Genomic DNA, 23,449 nt, shown 5'->3' with positions numbered 1-23,449 from the left:
ATAAAAAGCATGAGAGGTTTTCTTTAGGGGTTTGCTGCTTGAGAATTGGTTATTCCTTTTCACAATCTCCCTTTATTAACTAAATTTACAGAAAATATTTTAGTTAGTTTTACAGTTTATACTACTACACTGATTTTCATTAAATATCCTATATAGGATCCCACATTAGACTGTGAACATCCTAATCATTTATTTTGCAATGCTTTTTCTTAAAGTTTCTTTTTTCATTAACAAATATTTTACTCATATTGCAGAAAAAATTTCTTACTTATAAAGATTTCTTCCTCCTGGCTTTCCACCATTTTCATTACTAATGTAGTATCTATAAAAGCAAAACATACTGGTTTTGGTAAAACATTTACTGTACATTACAATATTTACAGGTTTATCTTACATGTTTAGATCAGATTTTTTTAATGAGTTAAATGACACCTTCTTCCTGTTCTCCCTCCCTGCTTGCTTAAACCCTTGTTACAAGCCCTCCTGATAGGAATCAATAGCTTAATTACAATACTTACAAAAAGTTATTAGTTACAGCTTCTATGCTGATTACTTCCCATTTTCCTGAAGTAATAGGTACTACAGCCTGGATGGGGGGGAAAAGGCAAGGCAAAAAGTAGAAAGTGAAGCTCCTTGATCACCAGGAGAAACTCAAGTCAGTAGTGACTGTCCCAAACCTTATTACTTACCTGTGAGCCGTTTATGTAATGGATGTGCTTGTAACCTACGATATTGCTGAAGACTTTGTAGTAGGTAGCATTGTCGGGTGCAAAGTGAGGGACAGATGGCTGAAACTTGAACACAAGAGAGATGTCTATCAAAGCAAACAACAAAACTCCAAAACCAAAATCATAATTTAGATTTTGATATCTCTAAACAGGAGGTTCAATACTTAAAACAATGCATCGCTGAACGTACTGCAAAATTTTTGCCTACTGACCTAGTAGGTAGAACCTGTAGCCATTACCCTGAAAGTAAACACACTTAAAATATTTTCTTCCTCCTTAGGCAGCAGTATTTCTTGAGCATTAGCCCTCATAATGATCAATGTCCCCTCCTACCTCCCTTGAATTTGAAGTCCCACAGGTGTTCCTAGTTTCCTACCATTTTAGGAAACAATATGTGCATCTACTTTTAAAGTCACTGTTTTATTCTGTCCAACGCCAACATGCAGCTGTAACCTATAGCAATGTAAGAATTGCAAATACATGGTTTCCTTGAATTTCTCATTTTAAAACATGTATTTGTGAACAAATTCTTTGAACTCTTAATTTTATTTTTTTTTAGCTTAACAGTGAAAAATGTCCCCCCTTTATTCAAAGAAAACAAGCTGCTTTCCAAGAGGAAATTTTGCTAGTAAGTAGGTGATTACAGAATGCCAGATAACCCAAACTGGAATGATATTTTCACAAAGGAACTATCTGTTTATCAATTCGGAGTGATGGAAATGAATGGATTCCTTCTCCTGACTGTCATTTGGATGTGCTCCACATGGTAGAGAGAAAAACAGAGGAATGAAATTGAGATGAATGAAATAAAAAGTTATTTCTTTGATAAATGTCCAAAACATCTAAATTTTAATTAGCCAACCGACACAATGCAATTACCTCTGAGATGCTATACCCATTTTTGAAATGGAGAGTGAAACAGAAAGATGAAGTTACTTGCCTCCGGTCACTCAGTAAGCAATGATAGAACTTGAGTCTTCCTAACCCATGTGCTCCAGACAATCTCTCCTTCTTCCCTAGCAATATTTTTGCAAAAAATAACCTGGCAAATATTTTGCTAGCTTCTCCCTTATAGCAGTCTTGCTTTTTCAAAGTGTGACTTTCCTTCAACTCAACTGGCAAGCTCTAACTTAGCTCATGACCTGGAAGCCTTATGCAGTAACACAGGCTGTTCTGAGCGTTCTTAGATTAAGTATCATTTCATCTCTACTTTTAAAAAACCCCACCACTATAGATACATATAAAGACAGAACTCTATGTCTGTATTTTACACACATGTATAATTTGCTTAATTTTGTATGTACACTTATATGAATTGTATATACATATATGTGTGTATATATCCGTCTCTCACATAGATATATAAAAATATCCCATATCAGTCAAGTGTTGTATTTTATCATCCCTAAGTAGATAAGAATAAAAGAAAGGAACAAATATACCTTTCCTATCCCTTCTTCAATCCTCCCTACTTTCCACTCCGTTCTCAAATCCAAGAACCATACAGTGAGATTATCTTTTTCTTCCAACAGCTCCTAAGATGTGGGTTGTGTCTTTAAAAGAAACAAAAACCCAACAACCTAGTTTAATGGCACAGACTTGCATTTTGCCCTCTCATTTTGCACAACTGTTTACAAAGTCTGCAGCTTGATCATCACATTGTCTAATTGTGAAGCCTTTGCTGCAGAGAAGCAAAATGTGTCAGCGTTAAGGCCTTCCTTTCCATATCAAATTTGACAGCAGGTGGGTTGATCTCTCATCTTCATACTGCGGATGATTTCATCCCTGCTGTTGCCTCCCTCTTTGCATTTCTTTAAACTTTCATTTTTGACTTCAAAAGTGAATTAGTGACTAAAGCATAATCAGTGTGTGGAAAATGCGGGAGTGGAAAGTGTACTCAGTGTTCTCATCAAAAACTCTGAAACTCATTTCTCCCTCCAAGTCTGAACTTTTGCATCTCTGCTTCACTTCCCCCAGATCTTCTGTGTAGTTCATTAGGTGCCTACTCTCTACCATGTACAAAAGGACTGAGAGGCAGCTTGAAAAGCATCATCCAAACAGTAGCAACTGGTTTGGCAGAAGCATATGAAAATTTTAATCTGGTCAGTTATACGCATCTTGTCCCCAGTTCTCTTCAATGGATATTTTGAGCGGGGGAAAAATAAATAAATAAAAACCCTGAAGGAGAACCTGGAATAGTTTGTTGCAACCTGAAACACTAAAAATTACTTTTGTCCTCTATGCCTTTCCTCCAATACAATTCAAAGGTTATAGGATACACTTCTTAATACATTTTATCCCCTAGATCATTCTTGAAGTGGCAGGAAGACTGGAGAGCTTCCAAACCAGCATAGCTGATGACTCCCCCATAACAAAGGGAATTCCGAATCCTGGCTCCTGCACTCCCCTACCTACCGCTACCAAAGCAGTAGGTCAGAATTAAAAAGGAATCAGGAAGGACTCCGCTTTTTGGCAAGCTGAATATGATGCACAGGTCACAGAGGACACAGTTACAGCTCCAGCCCTTGCTGCACTGTCAGCCCAGCCAGGGAGTTCAGAACCCCATACCCACAAAAGGTTAAAACCGGGAGCGGGGTGGCATAGCGGCTCCATTTGAGACCATTTTTTCCTATACTTGTAAAATGCAACAAGTGAATGGATCAGGCCTGCACACAAGAGGCATTGCAACTGGCAAGAGGCTCATGTGAAATTTTCTTAACTATCAGTGTTATTAACAGGTAGCAGTTTTAGAAATTGAACACTCACTCTGCCAATCCAGCCAGTTGTACTTTCTTCGGTAAGTTGTTTTTCCTAAGAAAGAAAAAACAATCCCACAACAATTATGTTATTTTACATCAGGCTATGTTTCTACAAAGATAAACATTCAGAGATACTCTGCTCCTTTCTAGTTTCATTTATCAAGCACTGCAACTCTCCCACCTCATTTTTTCTTACCTGTGGACATGTCCAATTTTCAGTAGCACTTTCAAAGTCACAGACTGTGAGGACTGAAAAATTCTGAATTCTTCTGAGCCACTGCAGACAGATCCTTTCATCTGTCACCCATGTTACAACACTCAAATAATGATCCCTGAAAACAGCAATAGCATTAGATACTTAAAATCCTCTCTGTAATAGCATACTATACAACAGCATTCAGCATTTCACTGAATGAGACTCATCTAGCTATTTTCATTTCAATCTACTCTTCAACAATAAACAATGATGCAAACCTAATTGAGCCATTTTTTTGTCAATTGTTTTTGCTGCTGTAGATGCCTTGGTTATCTTCATTCATTCAATAAAGAATTAGATGGTTTGTACATATCCGCTTCCAGAAAGACTGCAATTAAATCCTAACAGCCAGCTCACGATCCTCTAATGCATAAAATAATAGCTATTCCAGACTGTTCATAAATCTTGTACTGTGTGCATCTAGAGGAAATTCTTCTGAATATTAAGCTGTATGGGCCTTAGATTTTGGAATCTTATCCTTAGATGCTTCAAGTTGGTCGCTTGTAAGCACTTTCTGAGTGATATATATCTTTGTTCAATTTAGTACTTATTTCCATTAGTTAAAATAGAGTGAGAGATCATACCAAGAACAGGTATTACTATTTGAATATTTTACTTTCATCTTCAAAATACCAACTAGTTGATATGAAGAATTGGAGTATCTGAAAAAAATATAATTTTCATGAATATTCCTGTATATTAATTTTAAAAAGGCACCACATAAAATTTACTGGTTTTGTTTACCATTGTGATCTGTTAGATGTACTCGTCTTTTCCTATTTTAGATCCCTCCTATCTCCTAGAAGCCTTACGAACTAAAATAAAACAAACCTCCCCTCCAAGGCAAGCATACATTTTTAACTGGAATTTGCACATTTGACTTAGTTCCAAGTTCATGTTCCCTTTTTCCCCAAAGTTAGTTAACAAAAACATGTGGGAAGTTTTGTGATGAGAATGAGTATCTTCGTGATCATTGGGGGGGGTGGGGGGGGCGGAGAAAAAAGAAAAAGAAAACACTACAATTATTGTGGATGGATTAAAAATATATGCCAACTGGTTACCATCCACATTCAGGTTTATTTCTAGATTGCAGTTTAGAAATCATGTTTGAAAAAGGTCTATTTTTGCATTTATATTTGACTGGGAAGTTGGTAGGTCATTTAATTGCTACTGTCACTGGCTTCAAACAGTATATTTTAGACCAATAATATTATAAAAGTACTCTGCAGGAGCTTGTTTAAAAAAAAAAAAAAGAAAAAAAGAAACTGCCATTCTTCATGTACCTATAATAGTGGTTTCCCTTGTTTTGTAAAAGGGGAATTAGCCCCACAGTTTTTGTTCCCTCAAAGTGAGAGAAGTTAACAATTCTGGAGACTATAAATCATCCATCAGACAAGACAGACTGTACAAGGAACCCCCCCCCCCCCCAAATTATTTATTATGCTGTTATTATAACATAATAAATATTTTAAGGTTATGATAGAGAACTAGGAATGCACCTTCATTTTTTTAACGACCCCTGAAATGTTAACTATCCGCATTAACTCAAGTATAGAGTACAGTAGTTTTGCATTGCCCTTCCTCATTTGCTGCTTAGAAGGGATATTCCTGCAATCACCCTCTGGAGCTTTCTACTCTGAAAGACAACTTATTTTTAGGACAGATCATTTCAGACAAGAAGCATCCATTGCCTTCATCCTCCTGCACCCATGATGCTAAAAGTAGTGTTTAAACGCTGTATGGATTTCATGCTGGTCATTCGTGCAAAAAGCTTCATCTACCCTCTTATGTGGCAAAGCACAGCCATTCCAGATTTTGGCAGCTTTCCTTGACAAATAATAAAGATTTTCCTCTGGAACAGAAGTGCACTGTGCCCCCCTTCAAACGTGGGGGTACAACTGCTGCGCATACAACGAGCTCTGGATAGTGCTGCAACAGGCAGCCATTTGCAGGGCACTGCCCCTCAAAATCCCCACCCAGGCAAGAGATGGAGCGAGGTATGCCTCCAATTCAAACTTAGTTTTACTCAGAATTTAGCTCCAAAGAAGTAAAAATAGAATTTTCCACCACCAAAATTAACTTTTCCTGTCATACAGTGGTATAAATACACATACTGTGCAAATATTCATTACTTTGTGCTTCCAGGAGCAAAACTACCCAGCAGCAACATTGCACATCACTTGCCTTTTCCTACTCATGTACTTTTGCTCTTGCAAAATTCCCCAAGACTTGTTCTGGCCACCTCAGTGTTTGCAGGACACACATGCTGAGGCTTAACCATTATTTGGATCAGCCGTTGGGAGAAAGAGTAAGTTTTGATCCTTGAATTCATCATTCAAGACTTGGTTTAACTTTGTATTAATCCCGATACACAGAGTGTTACATTAATTTAAAAATGGATCAACTCCATATACCTCAGGCCTGTGTTAACCAGATGGGTACAAGGCTGGAAGGTAGGTAGCAGTTATTCTCCCCAGGTCACACAGCAGCCTTGTTCAGCTTTTATTAGGTGTTAACAAAAGGTAAAATATAACTCTAAGACAGCAGAGATCTTAACCAGAACTGACCAAAACATAAAGGGCTTTTAATTCCAAGGCACTGAAATTCTGGAGAAAACCAGCAAACAGCAGCTATACAACTTCTAGTTATTGCGGTGTTACTGTAGAGAAAGGACGAAGAACAACATATTCATAAAAACTTGCACAGAGATGTTAGTTACACTGTGGTGAGGACTAAAATGGAATAGCACTGATATTCCAGTTACAGCTTTTTGGCCACCATGCACAAAATGCTGGTTTTATGCACTAGCTAACAGACCTCTTTTGTTTTTTCTGAAGTTTATCAGTATAACCTGTGTTTCTATACCCATCATGTTTGTAAGTGCAAACCTCTACAAAATTTCAACAATACTGTTAAAAAGAAAAAAACAAAACCCAAGATCTGGGATACCAAATTCTGTGTGCATGCATTTTAAATCAATTTAGCTGCTCTTTACAAAATACATTTATATCATGTTGTGCATTTCCAGTGGCATTTTGAGAAATACAATTTTCCATTTACTGTGAGAGGTGCTGTTTTTCACCATGTTTCCAAAGAAAACAAACATTTTAAGTATATATCTGAAGACAACCATGATACCTTGCCTTAGCAAGGAGTCTGCTTCCAATGAAATCAAATCTTCACTTACCATTGAGGTTTTGTTTTGTTCCCTCCCCCCCCTCCAGTGAATTGGAATACATATATTATAATTTGATTATACCAAAACTTGCTCATATTAAAGTTGTACTGTGAAATGACTTCACCATAGTTAGACTCCACTGAATGTGATGAGCCAAGAACTTGTCACATTCTGAATATAACATACATGGAATATGCCATCTATATATAATCACTAGGAGGATAATCTCTGTGCAGATTTTCTCTGGTAAATCTTGTTGCTACCAGAGCTGCATAACTGGGAAAAACTGCCATATACACTGAATATAGGGTGGTCACACATAAAAGCTCCTCCTCTCCCACCAAAAGAAACAAGCAAACATTTAACCAAATTTCTTACCCTGATTTTATTTCTGCAGGTGGAGAAATTTCAGCAGAGCGGAAATGAGGAAGCAATTTGGTATCCACAATAAAGAGCTGCACAGTTGGATTTTTAGCTCCTGCCTAAAAATAGAAGTTTTCATTGTACTTTTGAAGAGGGAATATTCTTGGTGAAATAAGCATTTGAAACTATAGACGAAGAAATTACTACAGACAGTCAGGTAGAACCAGCTAACTTCAAACATGTGAAAAGACAAGTTCCTAAATGCAGTTCTTAAGATTGATACATAAATTATCCTTTGTATTTTTTTATATGAAAGCGTTAGTTATGTGTTTCTACCTAAGAAAGACTACTACATTTGGAAACATTCATAACTACACAGGGCTTGCTGTACCCAAAGCAATATTTGACCACATCTTGTCCTACATGCTACATGCAGTACCTAACAGTGAATCAAATCCATTGCTAACAGACAGAAAAGTGCTTCTTTATGAAAACTGATACTTTACATTAAGTGATCATATAATAGCTGCCTATACCACAATCAACGATGTGACTGCAGCACACACCCCACTACTTTTAATGTAGTGCTACCGACAGCAATGTAACTGTGTCAGTAAGAGCTTCTTCTCTAGAAGTTAACGAGCCAAGTCCTCACTGTAATGGTTAGGTAGCTGTAGTTGACCCACCTCGAGAAGTCAGCAACATTCCAAACAAGTGAGGTTTGTAATAAAAGGTGCAATTTAAATTGGCAGTTCATTGCACACCTAGGTCTCTTCCCAAGCACCATGCTCAGGCCAGGGCACCTGCAGCTGTCCATGAGCCCAGCTGTGAGCATCAGTGACCCCTCTGGAGGAGGCTCCAAGGGGACAAGCAAAGGCCATGGGCTCCTGAAGCTTGGGAAGGGTAGCGAGTGATTGACCACGGCTGCTGCACAGAAAGCCGAACTCAACACAAAGAGGACCAGAGGGCGGCTTTTCCACCAGACAGTGTATCATCAGTTGAGTGATCAGTCGGCTGTATCAGCTGTTCTGCCTCCATTAATCAAGAGTGAAAATACCCTCCTGAGCTGGTCAGACCAGCGTTGGGGGGGGATATATAGATGCCTCAGCCCAACACAGAGCATAAAAACCAAATGATGAACAAAAAGAACTGAAGAAAGTGATGGGCTTGAAATGCTTTCAACTCATGTATTCCTTCCCAGCAATGGGGAAGCCAAGCATTGTGGCAGCGAGCATATTATGGAAATCGGCATTGAGAACCATGTTTGTATTGCGATTCAGCAGTATAGTGCAATTGTATTCTAAGTGTAACTTGTATCGTGTCTTAAGTGCATTGCTGCATCGCTCTGCTAAATCAAAATCCCATGTAATGTCAAATAACTTCACACAGCTAAATCTGTATTAAACACGAAACCCTCCACATGTGCAGTATCTGAAAGAACCTGTTTGGGGCATATTGGACTCTGACTCTCACACCATTTAGTCCAGTCACAACTGTGCTACAAGCAGTGGGCACAAAGTCACGTGGAGAGGAAGAGGGAGGAGAAGGAGCTGCATGCAATAAAGGCTTCACTCTCACAGCTAAGAACTTTACGTGTGGGCAAAGATACTCCATCAGCAGATTCCTCCCCTTCATCCCAATATAGGAAGCATCCAACAACTAAAAATGCTACATTATTTGAAGAAGATTCCATTATCAACACCATGCACAACACTAACACAATGGCACAAAGCATTTGGCAGATGTACAACTTCAATTCCCTAAGAGCTTTTTTATCTCAACATCTACTTGCTACCTCAAAATTTTCTGGTGAAACAACAAAACCTTCAATCATACTTTTTTTTTTTGGTTTTTGCTTTTCGCTTTTCCCTGGAGATAATAAAATACTTTAACATTGCCAGATGCTGTTGACTTCAGAAAAGAGTAATCACAGCAAGCTGTTGAGGAGAGACAGACAATATTTTCATTACCAGAAACTGATTAAATGAGACTACTCTCTTAATGAAAATGCAGAACAACGATGTTTAATAAGTAACACAGACCTTGGGATACGGGATTCTAATGGTCTTTGGATACTGCAAGGTGTCCTCAGAATAAAAGGAATACTCTATAACAGGAACTTCTGTATCATTAAATGCTGCATATGCCACAAAATTGCCATTTGGAGACCACCAGAGAGCAGAATGGGTGCCAAACATTTCCTCTGAAAGAGATGCAAACTCATTTAAGTTATAACAGATAAGTTGGCTCTTCTATCCTAGGTACTATTCTCATTAGTTTTTAATAGGTGGGGTTTTTTTTTAATTTTAAGTTCAGATACCAAAGTGCAGACTGTTTGTTGGGGTTCTGAAATGAGACATTAGATCAATGCTTATAATCTATCATATGAAGCTAATTCACACATCATGATTTCCAGGGATGCTCTGCAAATTAGGTGAACTCATTTCCATTCTTAGATACTCACACTAGCCAGGTATTAAGCTCAGGTAAGGATACAGGCTTCCGTTAAAATACAGACTTAGATTATTTTGAATTTTCCAATGATAAGAAATGAGATAAGTTATAATAAAATAATTACAGTAAAACAAAAGTTTTTACATCATAATGCAAAGTAAAATATGCTTGACATAGTTACCTTCATAAACCCAATCTGGTATTCCATTGAAAATTTTATTTTCTACACCATTTTCAGTGATTTGTATAGGTTCTGCTATTGGTGAAGCTTTTATATAAACATTATTATTCCAAACATACGCCTGCAAAACATTGTGATAAAAATCACTATTAGAGTAAATCCTACTTCCTTCCTTTGCATCATCTACTGGGAAATTTACTTTTACATCAGATGACAATTACTGTCTTTGAAAGCTGCATTTCACCAAACATCATTGGTACTTAACAAACTTTAATTACTAATACAAATCATGTGTAGCAACCTAACTTCAGGCCTAGATGCAAAAAACAGTCAGCTATGATAAATGACATGATTACTGAATAGCAAGGTTTTCAAAACTTGATACATTTTCTGTTGAGATAGGAACTTATCTTCAGTAGTAATTGTTTTCACTAATTTGTCTTTCACAGAAAACTACCAGTACTTTGGTAAAACATTGATGGGGGTCTCAGCATTGCCAACAGATCTGCAAAGATGGTGCATTACTTCAGTAGTGCTCAGAACTCTTCTAGTTTTTGGCACCTGCCTGACTCTCTAATCACCCCCATTTTTCCTCTGCAACAACTGAACAACACCGTTTTATTCCAGAGCTTTGCTCTGATATGCAGAAAGCTCTTTTCAACATCCTTTGCTTCTGTGGTTGGGCTCTATAATCTCTATACTACAAGCAATAAGAATAAACACCACATTCTCCTGTGATAGCTCTTTAGTCATATCCAATGCTCACCATAGGGAATGCACAAGCCTTGCAGACACAGTGGCTGTCACCATTGCCATGGATTGGGGAGGAGAGGAGGAAGAAAAGGACAGTGGGAAAGAACACAAGAGAGGTTTTGAACCTCTAATCCCTGCTACATGCATCCATCAAATAAAACTTCACTGATTATGGTATAACTAGGAGATAAGAATCACAGTGATGATTAAGCAGACAATTGTAATGCTGCTGCTTTTGAAAGGGATGAGCTACTTTCTGCAACTGTAAAAACATGAAGTTCCTGTGCATTTGTGCATTGCATGACTACTGGGGCCACTACTACTTTCAGGAATGCATTTTCATTAAATAACAAAACACACAGAGGGATTTTGGAGTCTTTCCAGCAACAGTAGTCAATTTGGAAACTAATTCAGCTACTTTATCTAGCAGTAGGAAAGTCCCAAAACCTCAAGGGTACAGACAATGTGAGCTTCCATGTCATATGTACAAACCCAACTGTTTATATAAGTTTCACTTATCTTTACTAACCAGTTTGTGACCAACAGGTGACCAGGATATATATTGTATATCATTATGTAGTAGTTTGCCATCTAAGATAGAGCTGGAAAAAACAAAAACAAAATGCAGCTAAGAGAAATCAGTGAAATGTCATTTCATTGCAAAATAATGTTAAAACTACGTCTCGTGCAAAAATTACTGACCTGCTATTGAAATCATAGATGTGATATGAAGCTGTATAGGAATGCCTCCACAACTGCAAAAGAATTATTTTAATATTAAGAAAATAAATTTCACCAGGATTCACATCTCTTACAGTTCGAATTACCTCGGAAACCCTCCTCACGGTTTTGCTTAAGACAGACAGAACACAGTAAGTGTACAAGGGTAACAGATCTCTGCAAGGTTTAAGAAAAGACTAAAGAATTGCCACCCCTCTGGGATCATCACTTAAATACTATGACAGAGGCCACTGACTGATTAAGGACAGAGATACAGAGGCCAGAGATGTTGCAGATTTTCAAATATCCTTGTAGCTACACGGCAGACTATCGTAGCTATGCACAGTTAATTCTCCTCCTTCTGCCTTACTGGCGCACTTGCCGTTTTCTGTCTCATTTTCCATGCTATGTTATTTAACTTGGCATCTTATTGTTTAGTAGTCCTCACAAGCCCCAGCAGTATTTCTGTAGCAGTTCCTCCAGTTCCAGGGTGACCTATTCCCATTCATATTGCCACAGAAATAAAGACTTTCTGTCAGAAACCTGCCTCTTGAAGTCTGTATCACTCTGTGGGCACTGACAGAGAGAAAGATGACGATGATAATGCAGATACATTTAAAAGTGCTCACTACGTGGGGCTGAAGAGGTTTGATTTAGCCCACGGTGTTGACATGCCACAATAAAGCTACCTTCTATGATGGTTCTTGAAGATTTGTACGAAGATATAAAACAATAACTTAGTACTACACAACCAGATGGCTATTACATAAGAAGTGTCTACATCCTCATGATTCATTTTGTTACTCTGTTTTCTTGCAATGAAGATTAATAATAACATAACTTTCTATCACACTATTATATAAAGGTTAAAAGATCTTGCTTCAGCATTAAAATAAAGTTAACTCTAATGACTACAACAAACAAAAATACTGTAGAGCAATAAATCATGAGTAGAGGGGATCTCTAAGGTGGCTAGAAAAACATGAGGCATTTTGTGGCCACTAATGATGCAGTGAAAAGTCAAACAATTCTGAACAATTCAGAAAGACAAAATGTAACTGGCTTAGTACCTAGCAAGAAAGCTAAAATTGAAAAAAAGTGATGACTGAGTGCACGGATTGTGGCTGGCACAGTGTGAGAGGCATTCTTGGACTGCAAAGCCAGAACACATAGACAGAAGTCAGTGACACAGTGCTTGAGCATTTGTACATTGCACAAGTCAGCACTGAGCTTTTTACAACCAAAACAGGCAGCTCACTAGAAAAAAAAAAAAGGAAACAAAGTTACTGGTTTCTAGACACACAGGCTGTAAGGCAAATTATCACCTCCATTAGGTTTCTGTAACTGTCCTCCATTGGCACACAGAGTCAGGTTTTCATGCCACTTGGCATAAATGCAGGTTGACCTTTGTTGCATGGTTCAGCACCAGGCCAGGATGAGCCATTATGCTGGAGGTTTTTCACGTGCTTGCTGACAGTAGGGGACAATGACACCCAAGTCCACTCCAAGCACAAGAGGACAGTCTTCTTTTATATGCACATGCTGCTTTTCATACACCTCAGTTTTAAATTCTTATGTCCTAACACCACACTGTAACAACCCTATATATTCACAGCATATAAGTACAAGCGTATGTATACAACCATATCTACTTATCACTTCTCCTTACCCACACAACTCCTTGAGCAGTCATGCCTATCTACTCTCCTAGCTTGTCTTCGCAGATGAACCATCCAGCCTCACTCTCCTTGTGATATCTCTCCATCCACTTTTTAATCCAGCTTCTTTTCTCAGGCAGTCATATCTCTTCTGCCAAGCTCACAGACAGTACCAGTCTCTCTTCTCCTCCTCCTGCCTGCTCAACTTCACTGTTCCCCTAGAGACATCCACCTCATTCATCCATCCATCCATCCTTCTGCATTTCCCTCACATTCTCTCAGCCTCTCAGTTGTTCCCAAACCTTTATTTCCCAGTTTCATCCTCAGAGAAGTAAAGTGCACTTGTACCTTTGTATAGTTGTACTGCAGAAGAGCAAACATTTGATCAGGAGACAATGTAACTGTGGTTGCCTTGTATTCAGCCTGTCAACAAAAGGCAAAAGGAGCACATTAAGCACTGCTTCCAAAGAAATGCACAGAACAAAGTGTTAAATTCAATAACTTTCTGAACATCTGCATATATTATACATAAGTCAACGTACTAATGTTGTATTTGTCAAGATTACTGAGGATGTTCCGGTGTCGGCATTGATACGTAGGATGTTCCCATCAGCTGTTTTGTGAAGATACTGATTTCCTAGAAGAACAAGAGAGATGCTAATAAACAATAAGTAAAATGCTCATCAGTTACTACTTTTTCACCCTTATGTTTTTAAGCATGAAGTAAAATTAAAAAATCTGGTCCATGTTGTGTTTGCCACTTCTGTAATGAAAGGGTGCTTATAGCACAAGAACATTCACGAAGTAGTGAACTCACAGCCACCGCCTTCTGGCATCTCTTTCCCTTGGGGCACTAGGCATATTCAAAAGGAAAAGCGCCCTGTATCCTCCTGTTCCCTGATAGCCTGATGCACAGGAAGCTGGCACACTTCAGAGGATAACATGCTTCTACAAAAAAGCATAGAAGTAAGTATGCTCTTTTAGCAGTGGGAGAATAGAGCTTGCCATGAATGCAAACACGTATCTAAGGGGGGAAAAAAACCCCCACAATAAAATCACAACTCTTTGAGCTATGCACCTTTCTATAATGGCACGATTAAATAATTTAACTTTTTTTCAGGATACAGTAGTCACCTCAGCATGAAGATACATGTTTACTGAAGGTAGCATATTTTCTTGACATTCATTTTGTACGTAGAAGCTAATTACCTGAAATCCACTGCAAATTATGTGTCCTGGGCTTATAGTCATTGTTCAAGTAATTCTGTAGAGTGTATGTTCTTCGTGAATCAGGCTCAGAGGTACTTTCTGAAAGAAAGAGACAGAAGAGAGATTTTGATGTGACTGCAAATTGTTCCACCCCAGCTCCTTAACCTAACTACTAAAATAAGTGGGTTTTTGTTGCTGGTTATTGATGTGTTTTAGCTAACCAGCTCTAAAGTACTAGTAGTGGGAAGGCACTATAGCTTTACTGCAAGATAAATTCAGCAAGCATAAAATAAAGGGGTATCAGTGAGATCTCTCAGCAAACTCATGTAAAAATTATAGATGCCTTTTCTCTGCTGCTATTTTACTTTAAGGTACACAACAGCTGTTACCTTTTGAGTAAATGAAAATACCTTGTGACAAAAGTGACAAAAAATAAACAGAAGACCGCTGGCACTCTCATCTCAGGAAACGCATACGTGTACTCCTCGAAAATTGAAAAGCAATCTTAGTGCCTTCCCCCCCTAGGCTCACTCTGGGAACTTCACTGCAGAGCCCTGACTGCTAGTATTTGCATCAGACATCAATTGTGGGGTGGATCAGGCAAAGCAGAGACGTACATGCTCATGTTTGAGAGCGCTGGACAGGCAAGGCTGTCCAGATGAATGAAATGAGGCATCCATGTGAATAGATGTACAGACCTTGAAAGATACCCTAAAATTAAAGCAGCTGCTGTACTTTATTACATATTCCATAATACTGCTGTTCCTGTTCATGAACCCTTCAATTGGGAATCATCTGCTTATCATTAAACTCAAATTTCAGAAATGTCTCAAAAAATCTGAGGAGCAGTAAAATTTTCAGGGAAGGTCTGATCTAAAAAAAACCAACAAACAAACAAACTAACAAACAAAAAACACAACACACCAACAAAAACCACAAACCCTAAACGTTTACTGATAAGCTTATGATGAAATAACTGGTTAAATATTTATCTCTCTCTTGATGTGTTTTTCACCAAGGTATCTTAATGTTTACTGCAACATTACTATTTTGACTGCAAAATTAAAGCCAAGTACTCAATTACTATGAAAAGACTAAGTGAAACTTTGAACTCAGTTAAACTAATGAGTTTGGTCATCAGCTCCAGCACACTGTGGTCAATTTCTATGAAAAATATTTCTTTCTTACTGGCTGCAGTGCACAAGCTACTCTTTCCAAAGTCTGAAAGGTGGTAATAACAATAATACTAATCATAATCATAATAACATCATCTGCTTGTGAGTCTTCATGATCTCTTCCTCTGAAAACAAAGACTACAACTTTTAAATTCAGGTATGTGATTCTCTCCCTGCTTCCTCCCCATCCTTTTTTTTTTAATGGAAACAAAAAAAACTATCCTCATACAAATCTACACAGGCCAGAAGGGAAACAATTTTTTATTCATCTGGCTAAATAATTTCTTTTTTGTTACTACCAGTGTAAATCAAAAGACCTAGGATAAAAACAGTTGACAAAAACACTGAAGTACAGATGTGGTGACTGATCAACCAAGATAATAACCTGGCCCTGTCAATTCTGAGAGGCCCAGTCTTTCAGATACTTTTAAACAGACAGCCTCTTCTTTCATTATGCTGAAGAAAAAGAGTGCAAAGTCCTTGGGGACACACACACATAATAACATCTCACAATAATTTTTTCAGGTTATTTTTCTTCAAGTTAAATACATGAGACGTCTGGAACACAGCAAGAAGATACTTATATTAGCTATCACAGTTTTACTCTTATTTCCGAACAATAAGCACATTGCATGTACACAGCACAGACTGTACAGCCATTGCTGCAATAAAAGTCAAGAGCCAGAACAAACAATTATTTCAGTCTAAGATGCTCAGCAAATGTTAAAATATTGCTTGCTCAATTCTGCCTGAAATTTGACCGCTCTAAAAAATTACTAGTCCAGATTTCTTGCTCATTAAGTTTCCATGAGAATATTAATTCCTCAGGTTAATTATTCTATATTAACTGAATATTTAATTTGATGGATTATGAACAAGTGTGCATTTGATATTCATGCACAGTTGTCTAGTTGGAAATATCACTTCTCTCCTTCCTAACTGAGTAAGTGTCATTTTCCATTAGAGGGGCTTCAGAAAGCAACAAAATTCTCTCTTGGAAAAGGAGGAGCAATTTAAGACAGGTGGCTGATGAACAGGTTTAGGGATTTTTCCAAACTGATGAATGTTTTTCCCCCTGGTGACATACATATTTTGCTGAGGTCTCATTACTAAAATCAGGCCACTATTAAGATTTGTTGGCTGTGTATAAAATTAAAATTTCATTTTCTGTCAACACCTTCCACATAGTAACTGAATATGAAAACATACGCCAGGCTGTAAGGGTATAGCCATAAAAGTCCCAGTTGAAGTATTTTCTTAATTTGTGAGACAGGCCATTACCAGTATATTCTTACTCAACCACACTATGCCACCGACCAAAGATACTCAAGATACATTGAATTCTGCATTTTGCTTCTTGTTCAGATTCCATTTGAAAAAAGTGTCAAACAGGTTTATTTTGCAAAAAAAAGTAGCTGACATTCAAGAGCATTTTACTGGCTTTGAAGATTGGATACAGGTCAATGTATGTTCATATTTTAGCAAAACAGCTTCTTTCACTCTTAGGTTCCTCAGAGAGGCTGTGAAGGCTGAATTTTCTTGCTATTTTTCTTTTTTGACTATTCCAGAGACAGACTTATTTTTCTGAATTCCAAATGACTAGCTCTTCATCTCTACCCTATTCTCACCCACAACAGCATATATGTATTTCCACTGTCATAATGATATGCTGGAAATATTTACATTATAATATCCCTGTTACAACAGCAAAAACATATGTAAGTCTTTCTGGGGAGAAGGCTCTTAACCTTTTATATAAGTAGTACTCATATGAAGTTGACAAACAGTTTTGTTTCAATTTTGGATTTATTTTTTTTTAATATGTTACTCTTTCTCAAGAGAAAAATTCAGTCAGTTTCTGTAGGTGTAAGGTGTAAAGTAAACAAGATGTTAACTATTGTGTAAGGTTTATGGTATGACAAATCACCATACCAAAACCTAAAGATGTTGACAAATTACTTTTGGTATACGTATTGTTTATTCCCCAGTGTCAAGGCACATTTTACTAATTTCCACACATAATAAAAAAGAGCAAGAAATTATGTAGCCAATTTAAAGTGATGGAAAACTATAAAACCAGTAATAACAGAACCTTTGCTGCATCTTCACCACTACCCAGAGAGACTGGAAGAACCACAGCAACGGAAAGACAAGTACAAGCATGATGCTCAGCAGTAATGAGAAAGAAAGGGACAGAGAAATGATAAAAATCAGAAAAGGTGAATGAGTATCACCCTTTTTAAGTGACAGCAGAACAAGAGCAAGAATGATCTGCAATCTAAGAATGTAATTTAGGAGCAGCGTGAGAGATGCAAGAAGGGAAATCTGACTGATTCAGTTGTTAGTCAGAAAAGTAAGTGACATTTCAGGCTATTTTTTCCAAACCTTCTTCCCGTTTCTCTTCCAACGTGCGTAAAAAAGCACTCAAAAACCTTCCCCCCTACACTCAAGCCCCCAGTTACTGCCTGAGATGTGACAATTAGAGCACAGAAATGGATTTCCAGCAAAGAAGAAAGTAAAAAATGACTGTGCTGGGTGAGGCCAAAGGTTCACCTAACCCAGAATCCCACCTGATACCGAGTATCGGCCACTGGGTATCCAGGAGAGACCATAACCAATGGGTGAGCACTGCGACACCTCCCAGGGCAGCTCACCCAGGTATCACTCTCTGGGGCTGCAGAGATTTCCCCAGAGGGAGGTAATCATTAACTTTGTAATCAATAGCTCGAGAGTCCCTCTTAAATTTTCCCTATCTCATGCAAAGCAAGGAAATAAAAACACCAGAAGTGTTCTACAGATAGCAATCCATTGCTGGTAAATTTTTTTGTATTACATTACTCAACATTTGTATTAAGGTAAATAAACGAGTTAAATGACAGTTACAGAAGTCAAGGACATATAGCAGGAAAACACTTCCATTTGCTATCTTTTCCTTCACTAGCTCAAAAAGTAATATACCCACACATAACACAAAGACTACAAGGATCCTGTAATGCAGTGCAAGGTGCATGAATACATGGGGAAAAGAGAATAGTTAGAACAGTTTGATTCAAGCCAAAAGACTGTTTGGTCAGACAAGTCTACAGCATACTCACAACAAGGCAATTAACCTACTGTATCTCCAACACAACTTTGGAGAGAATTTCAGCCATGATTTTGAAGTCCTTCAAAGCTAGGTTACTGGAATTAACTACTGCTCAACATTTATGTGACAGTTCTCCAAAAATAACCCCACACAGAGTCAAGATTCTTATCTAAACCTTAATTTTTGAAAATAGATTAAAAGAGGTTCTACTTCAAAGATCAATTTCTGATCCATAGATTTAAATTCCCTTACAGATTTTCTAGCTTTCTCCCTAAACACCCTTAAACCTAATGCCTTTCAGAGACTGGAATAATACATGACCCCTTAATCCCAAGAAAACCGTGACAGATGACAGCTGCCAGATTCATTCATCTTATGGCACAGGTCTTCCAATATGATGGTTGTTTATCAGCCAGAAGCCTCTCTGTATTTTAAACATACTGTTCAGTTGCGAGCAGGGTGTTGACATTGGCAATAGATACTCCTCCACACCACCCAGTCACAAATTTGCTTAGTTCAGGACAGAATGCAGAGAGGATAAACAGGGGAAGACTGCAGATAGGACCATCCCTAACAGAACAATGATGACAGCCTTTCAGAGACTTTTATTCCTTTTCAGTTATACATTAACGCGGCTGTGAGGAAGATCTGCAACCTCACCTGAGTCCTTGAAGCACAAAGCTGTCTCAGCAGTCCCAACATTCTCCAACTTCAAATCCAGGATGACAACCTGAACTTAACAGATTCCTGCTGCCAGTAAGTCTTATCTGTATTTATAGTAGCTTTCTACCAGCCACTAGTAATTCCCAACAGATCAGTTAGGCATCAGACTCACAGAGTACCCTCAGGCACCTTAAGGTCATTAACTTCCCCAGCTCTTGCTGTGCTTTTCCCACCTCTTCTAGGCACATTTCTATCAAAAGACCACAGAGGCCCACGCGTAGTATCATCTAATCATGACAGTGATGAGCCTTCTCATTTAGTGACTATCTCACTCTTGGAGAATTAGACCTCTGGGCAAAGGAATCTGGTTTGCGACCAGACAGTTGTATAGGACCCCCCACTATAAGGCTGTTTATGACTTGCTCATGGCAGCAGAATGATACTAGGTACTGCACTGTCTCCTTCCTGTTCTCAGCATTGGCTACTCTTCCTCTCGCTCCTGGCCTTCCTGCCCAGTTGGCCCTAACAAGAACTGCTATTAGAGAAGAGGTGAAGGTGTATGGCCACTGGATGTTTCAATCTGCCTTTTGCACAGAAAGTTACAGGAGAAAAAAATGGGAGAAGCAAAAGTAAATGGGGAAGTGAATCATGGACAGACCACAGTTTTTTCAAAAATACTCATGCTTTAAGGGTAACCACTTGCTACTGTAGTCACCTCTTGATTAGCTCCTCAAAGCATAACAATGCTTTCATCAACAGACTTCAAACACAAGCCCCAAGGCTGTTTTGACATTAAACTGTCTGATGCAAGTAGTCCCATGTGGTTATTAAATGTAAAATAAGGTAGCAAAATAGGCAGTGGCTATAAACAAAAAATATAGAATTTTGTACACAGTTCTGGCTGAAGACCCTCAAGGTAAATAGTGAAGAGCTGCACCCAAAATTAGGGAACCCTTTTGCAAATTTAAGTCTGCAGTATTTGCCCGTGATAAACAGCTGCAAGAGAAAAAGCAGAAGTTCCACTTGCCAGGCCTACAGTCCAGCCAACAGGCCAGACCTCCTCTGGAGTGGCAAAATTTCACAACCTTTCCCAGCACTGAAGCCCATTTATCAAACTAATTCTGTGCTGCATGACTACTAAGCTTAAGAAATTAAAGTACATTGAGAAGCATGGAGGGGAGAAGAACAGCAGGCCAAAGGTAAGAAATCCAAACTCAAAATTATCTGTGTCTATCAATAATCATCATTTTCACTCCCTGCACAATGCTTGAACCATTGGCATGAAATAAAGACTTGATTGCAATTACAATGACTTTTTTCCGAGCAGACTATGATTTCACATAATCACAGTCATGTGAACTGCTCCTCCTCCCCACCACCCCTCAATTTTGCCACCTTTCATTTTGTACTCAGGCCAGCACCTGTACTGACTGACCCAGGAGGCATCCTCAGCTGACTTGGATGCCCCGAGGTCCTTCATGAAAGTCATATAATCAAACCGTCAGTGATTAAGTGGTCTCACCTGTAAAGGAGTAATTACAAGTGCACCACCTGCATACTCTCAGCTAAGAGAAAACATTTCTTTAGCACCCTTCAATCAAAAATTCAAAAGCACTCTGCAGTTCCCGAACTGTAATGGTCACAGTTGTTATTCAGATGTTACTGCTGGCCTGATGTGGGAACAGATAGGAATTCAAGTTTTTGAACTAGCACCTCTTCATCTCAATCCTTATTTTATCCAGAGAGGCCTAGTGAACTACCTGGGCGTGCTAGGTAATTTCTCACACATTAATTTGAGCCAACAGTAAAAAGAGTGACGCATTGCCCTACCCTTTTACAACCAACATGACGCAAGCCAAGGCTGACAGCATGGTGATATTCTGTATGTCATCTAACAGAAGTGCCTCTTTAAAGTAAAATCTATTTACTATATAACTCAATGACTGATTCTGAATTGCAGCTACTTCTACAGCAAAAGGATTTATATGCTACAATTTATGAAAGAAGAAAACCCATCTGATTTTCAGTAAGATGTAGCAGCGGCATTAAGGCAGAAAAGCACCAACTCTTCAGCAGAGTTCAGGCCTGCATACTGAATTCTTTCACTAGGTGTTATGCCTGCACACATGCATCTGATAAGTTATCAAGACCCTTTCTCCTGCTCTTCCCAACTTCTGAAACTAAGAGTATTTTCTGTCACCCCCCAAATCTGCTTTTTTGAGATAAGTGGCAAGAAGTTGCCCCAAAATAACAGAAAAGAGAGTCAGCATCCACTGATGCAAGTTTTAACCCAGAAGACATGTCATTCAGATATCTGGACTTTGAAAATCTAGTTTTTAATGATTGTGATATTAATAATGACAGAGCTGAACTGCAAGAAAGTTTAACATAAATTACGCCACATGAACACTAGTGACACAAGCTTTGGCCCTTTAACTGACATACAAAAAAGCCACCAGAACTTTCTGTGCACATAAGCAATTGCTGTGTTCATTTCTGAACATGCTGTCAAGATCAACATACACATTTTCACACTTCTTGGGGTGCACCTCACGAACAGAGTCTAGACAAAGCTCTAGTCTAGAAAAAACACTTTGTTTCCTTAGAGTTTGCAGTGCTGAATTCTAGGTATCACAACTGCTCAGCTGTTAACCGTAAGAACACAAAAAGAGTGATTAACCTGCAGCTCTGCCTACCAGCTGGAAGTAATGCTTTGCTTGATTAGGATTCCATGCTGTTTCACATTAACATCCAGAGCTACAAGGACAGCCTAGAAAGTACAAACCGATCAGAGTCCAAAACTGCATTCCAGATCTCTTCCTACTTTTCTGACCTCTGTAACTGTGCTGTGCATATAATTTCACTCAATAATGTTAGCAAAAGTTGTGCAAACAAAGCAAATTAGAGGGAATATGATCTTATCTCTTCAATGCACCCTAGGAAAATTGACTAACTGGCATTTTACTGCTGGTTCTACAGCCTGCAGCTGCAATAGGAAAGGAAAATGCTGAAAACGATAATGCTTATAACTAATTACTTTCTCAGCTCACACGGTGATCAAGGGACTTTCTACACGCACACACCCCCGCACCCTCCCCACGCCCCCCCGGGCCCCCCATCCTCCCAGGTGAGACACCTTCTTGACGAAGTACCTCCCAGCTTCCCAGGACCTCCAGCTCTATCAACCCCGTTCCCCGAAGCACTAAACTTTCAGCAAAACTTCCCCCGCCCCCAGCAGTGGGCTTCGCGGCTGCGGATCCCCCCGGCCCCGCCGCGGACTCACCGCCGGTGAGCAGAGCCAGGGGCACGGCGATGACCGTGACGACGACGGCGACCCCCAGGATCCCCAGCAGCCACTTCAGGAAGGTCTGCAAGGAGAAGGCAGTCCCGTCAGGCGGCAGCCGCGGCAGCCCCCCCGCCCTCTCTCCCCAAAACCCACCTGCATGGCGCGGCGGGGCTGCCGGAGCGGAGCGGCGCGGAGCAACGGGGCTGCCGGAGGGGACCGGAGCGGCGGGGCGGAGCGGGGCGGGCCGCGGGCGCTGCCCCGGACGCAGGAGCCGGGCGGTGGCTCCGCGATCCTGCCGCTGCCCTCGGGGACTTCCCCTGCGAGCGGCGCTGGGCGCCTGGGCGGGAGCCGGTCCCTTGCAGGAAGCGAGCAGCGCCGGGCACCGGGGGTTCGTGCGAGGTCTCGGATTTCCTGCCGGCTTTGCAGCTTCGCGCCTTGGGGTTTGAGCTGCGGTTTTCTCCTTCGGTTCAAACGCTTGGAGCGCGGTGACGCGGCTGTACCTTAAAGAGGAGGGAGCTTTGACACTGAGAGGATTTCTGTAGGAAATCGGGTAACGGCCGCCCGGAGGCCCCAGAGGTGAAATGCCTTTCAGACGCTAGGGGCAGAGCCCCTAACGCTTTGGTAACACCAGCATTTCTCGTAAAGTTTCTGCTCTTTGAACTTCTTTCTCTGGCAATCAAGCCACGGAAAGACGGAAAAAATTGCAGGAGGGGCTCATATTTATTTCTTTGGCACTGGTTCTTGGCGTAAAATAGAGGTGGATGTGTAAGTCTGCAAAAGGGAATTTTAAATTAAGACCAGAAAAATCGAAGTATTGGATAAAAGTTTAAAATTTAGCTCTGAAGATGACCCTGGGTTATCACATCAGACAATTCCATTTCCAAGGAGAATTTTGAGACAGTAGGACTAATTGGTGGAAAAGACTGAGAATAACCTGTGAATCAAAACTGTAAAGCCTTTGATTGTTTAAAAAGCTGAGTA

At 39.5% G+C, this 23,449-nt stretch overlaps 1 protein-coding gene across 1 annotated transcript in view; it reads right to left on the bottom strand.

The window, feature by feature from the left end:
- DPP4 (dipeptidyl peptidase 4) overlaps positions 1 to 22,685 on the bottom strand; it is a 42,128-nt gene extending 19,443 nt beyond the window's left edge. The window contains exons 1-15 of the mRNA XM_075028584.1: positions 22,622 to 22,685; positions 22,466 to 22,550; positions 14,260 to 14,358; positions 13,593 to 13,687; positions 13,399 to 13,473; positions 11,375 to 11,427; positions 11,202 to 11,274; positions 9,920 to 10,040; positions 9,327 to 9,487; positions 7,300 to 7,403; positions 3,684 to 3,819; positions 3,495 to 3,539; positions 690 to 794; positions 519 to 586; positions 269 to 322 (exon numbers count right to left, since the gene is read on the bottom strand). Of these exons, the coding sequence (XP_074884685.1) occupies positions 269 to 322; positions 519 to 586; positions 690 to 794; positions 3,495 to 3,539; positions 3,684 to 3,819; positions 7,300 to 7,403; positions 9,327 to 9,487; positions 9,920 to 10,040; positions 11,202 to 11,274; positions 11,375 to 11,427; positions 13,399 to 13,473; positions 13,593 to 13,687; positions 14,260 to 14,358; positions 22,466 to 22,550; positions 22,622 to 22,627 (1,280 nt within the window). The 5' untranslated portion in view covers positions 22,628 to 22,685. The remainder of the gene's footprint in view (positions 1 to 268; positions 323 to 518; positions 587 to 689; positions 795 to 3,494; positions 3,540 to 3,683; positions 3,820 to 7,299; positions 7,404 to 9,326; positions 9,488 to 9,919; positions 10,041 to 11,201; positions 11,275 to 11,374; positions 11,428 to 13,398; positions 13,474 to 13,592; positions 13,688 to 14,259; positions 14,359 to 22,465; positions 22,551 to 22,621) is intronic.
- Between the last annotated feature and the right edge of the window lie 764 nt (positions 22,686 to 23,449).

This window comes from Buteo buteo, chromosome 5 (assembly GCF_964188355.1).
Source record: "Buteo buteo chromosome 5, bButBut1.hap1.1, whole genome shotgun sequence".
Taxonomy (NCBI): Eukaryota; Metazoa; Chordata; class Aves; order Accipitriformes; family Accipitridae; genus Buteo; species Buteo buteo.
This window is presented reverse-complemented; position numbering and strand designations above follow the sequence as displayed.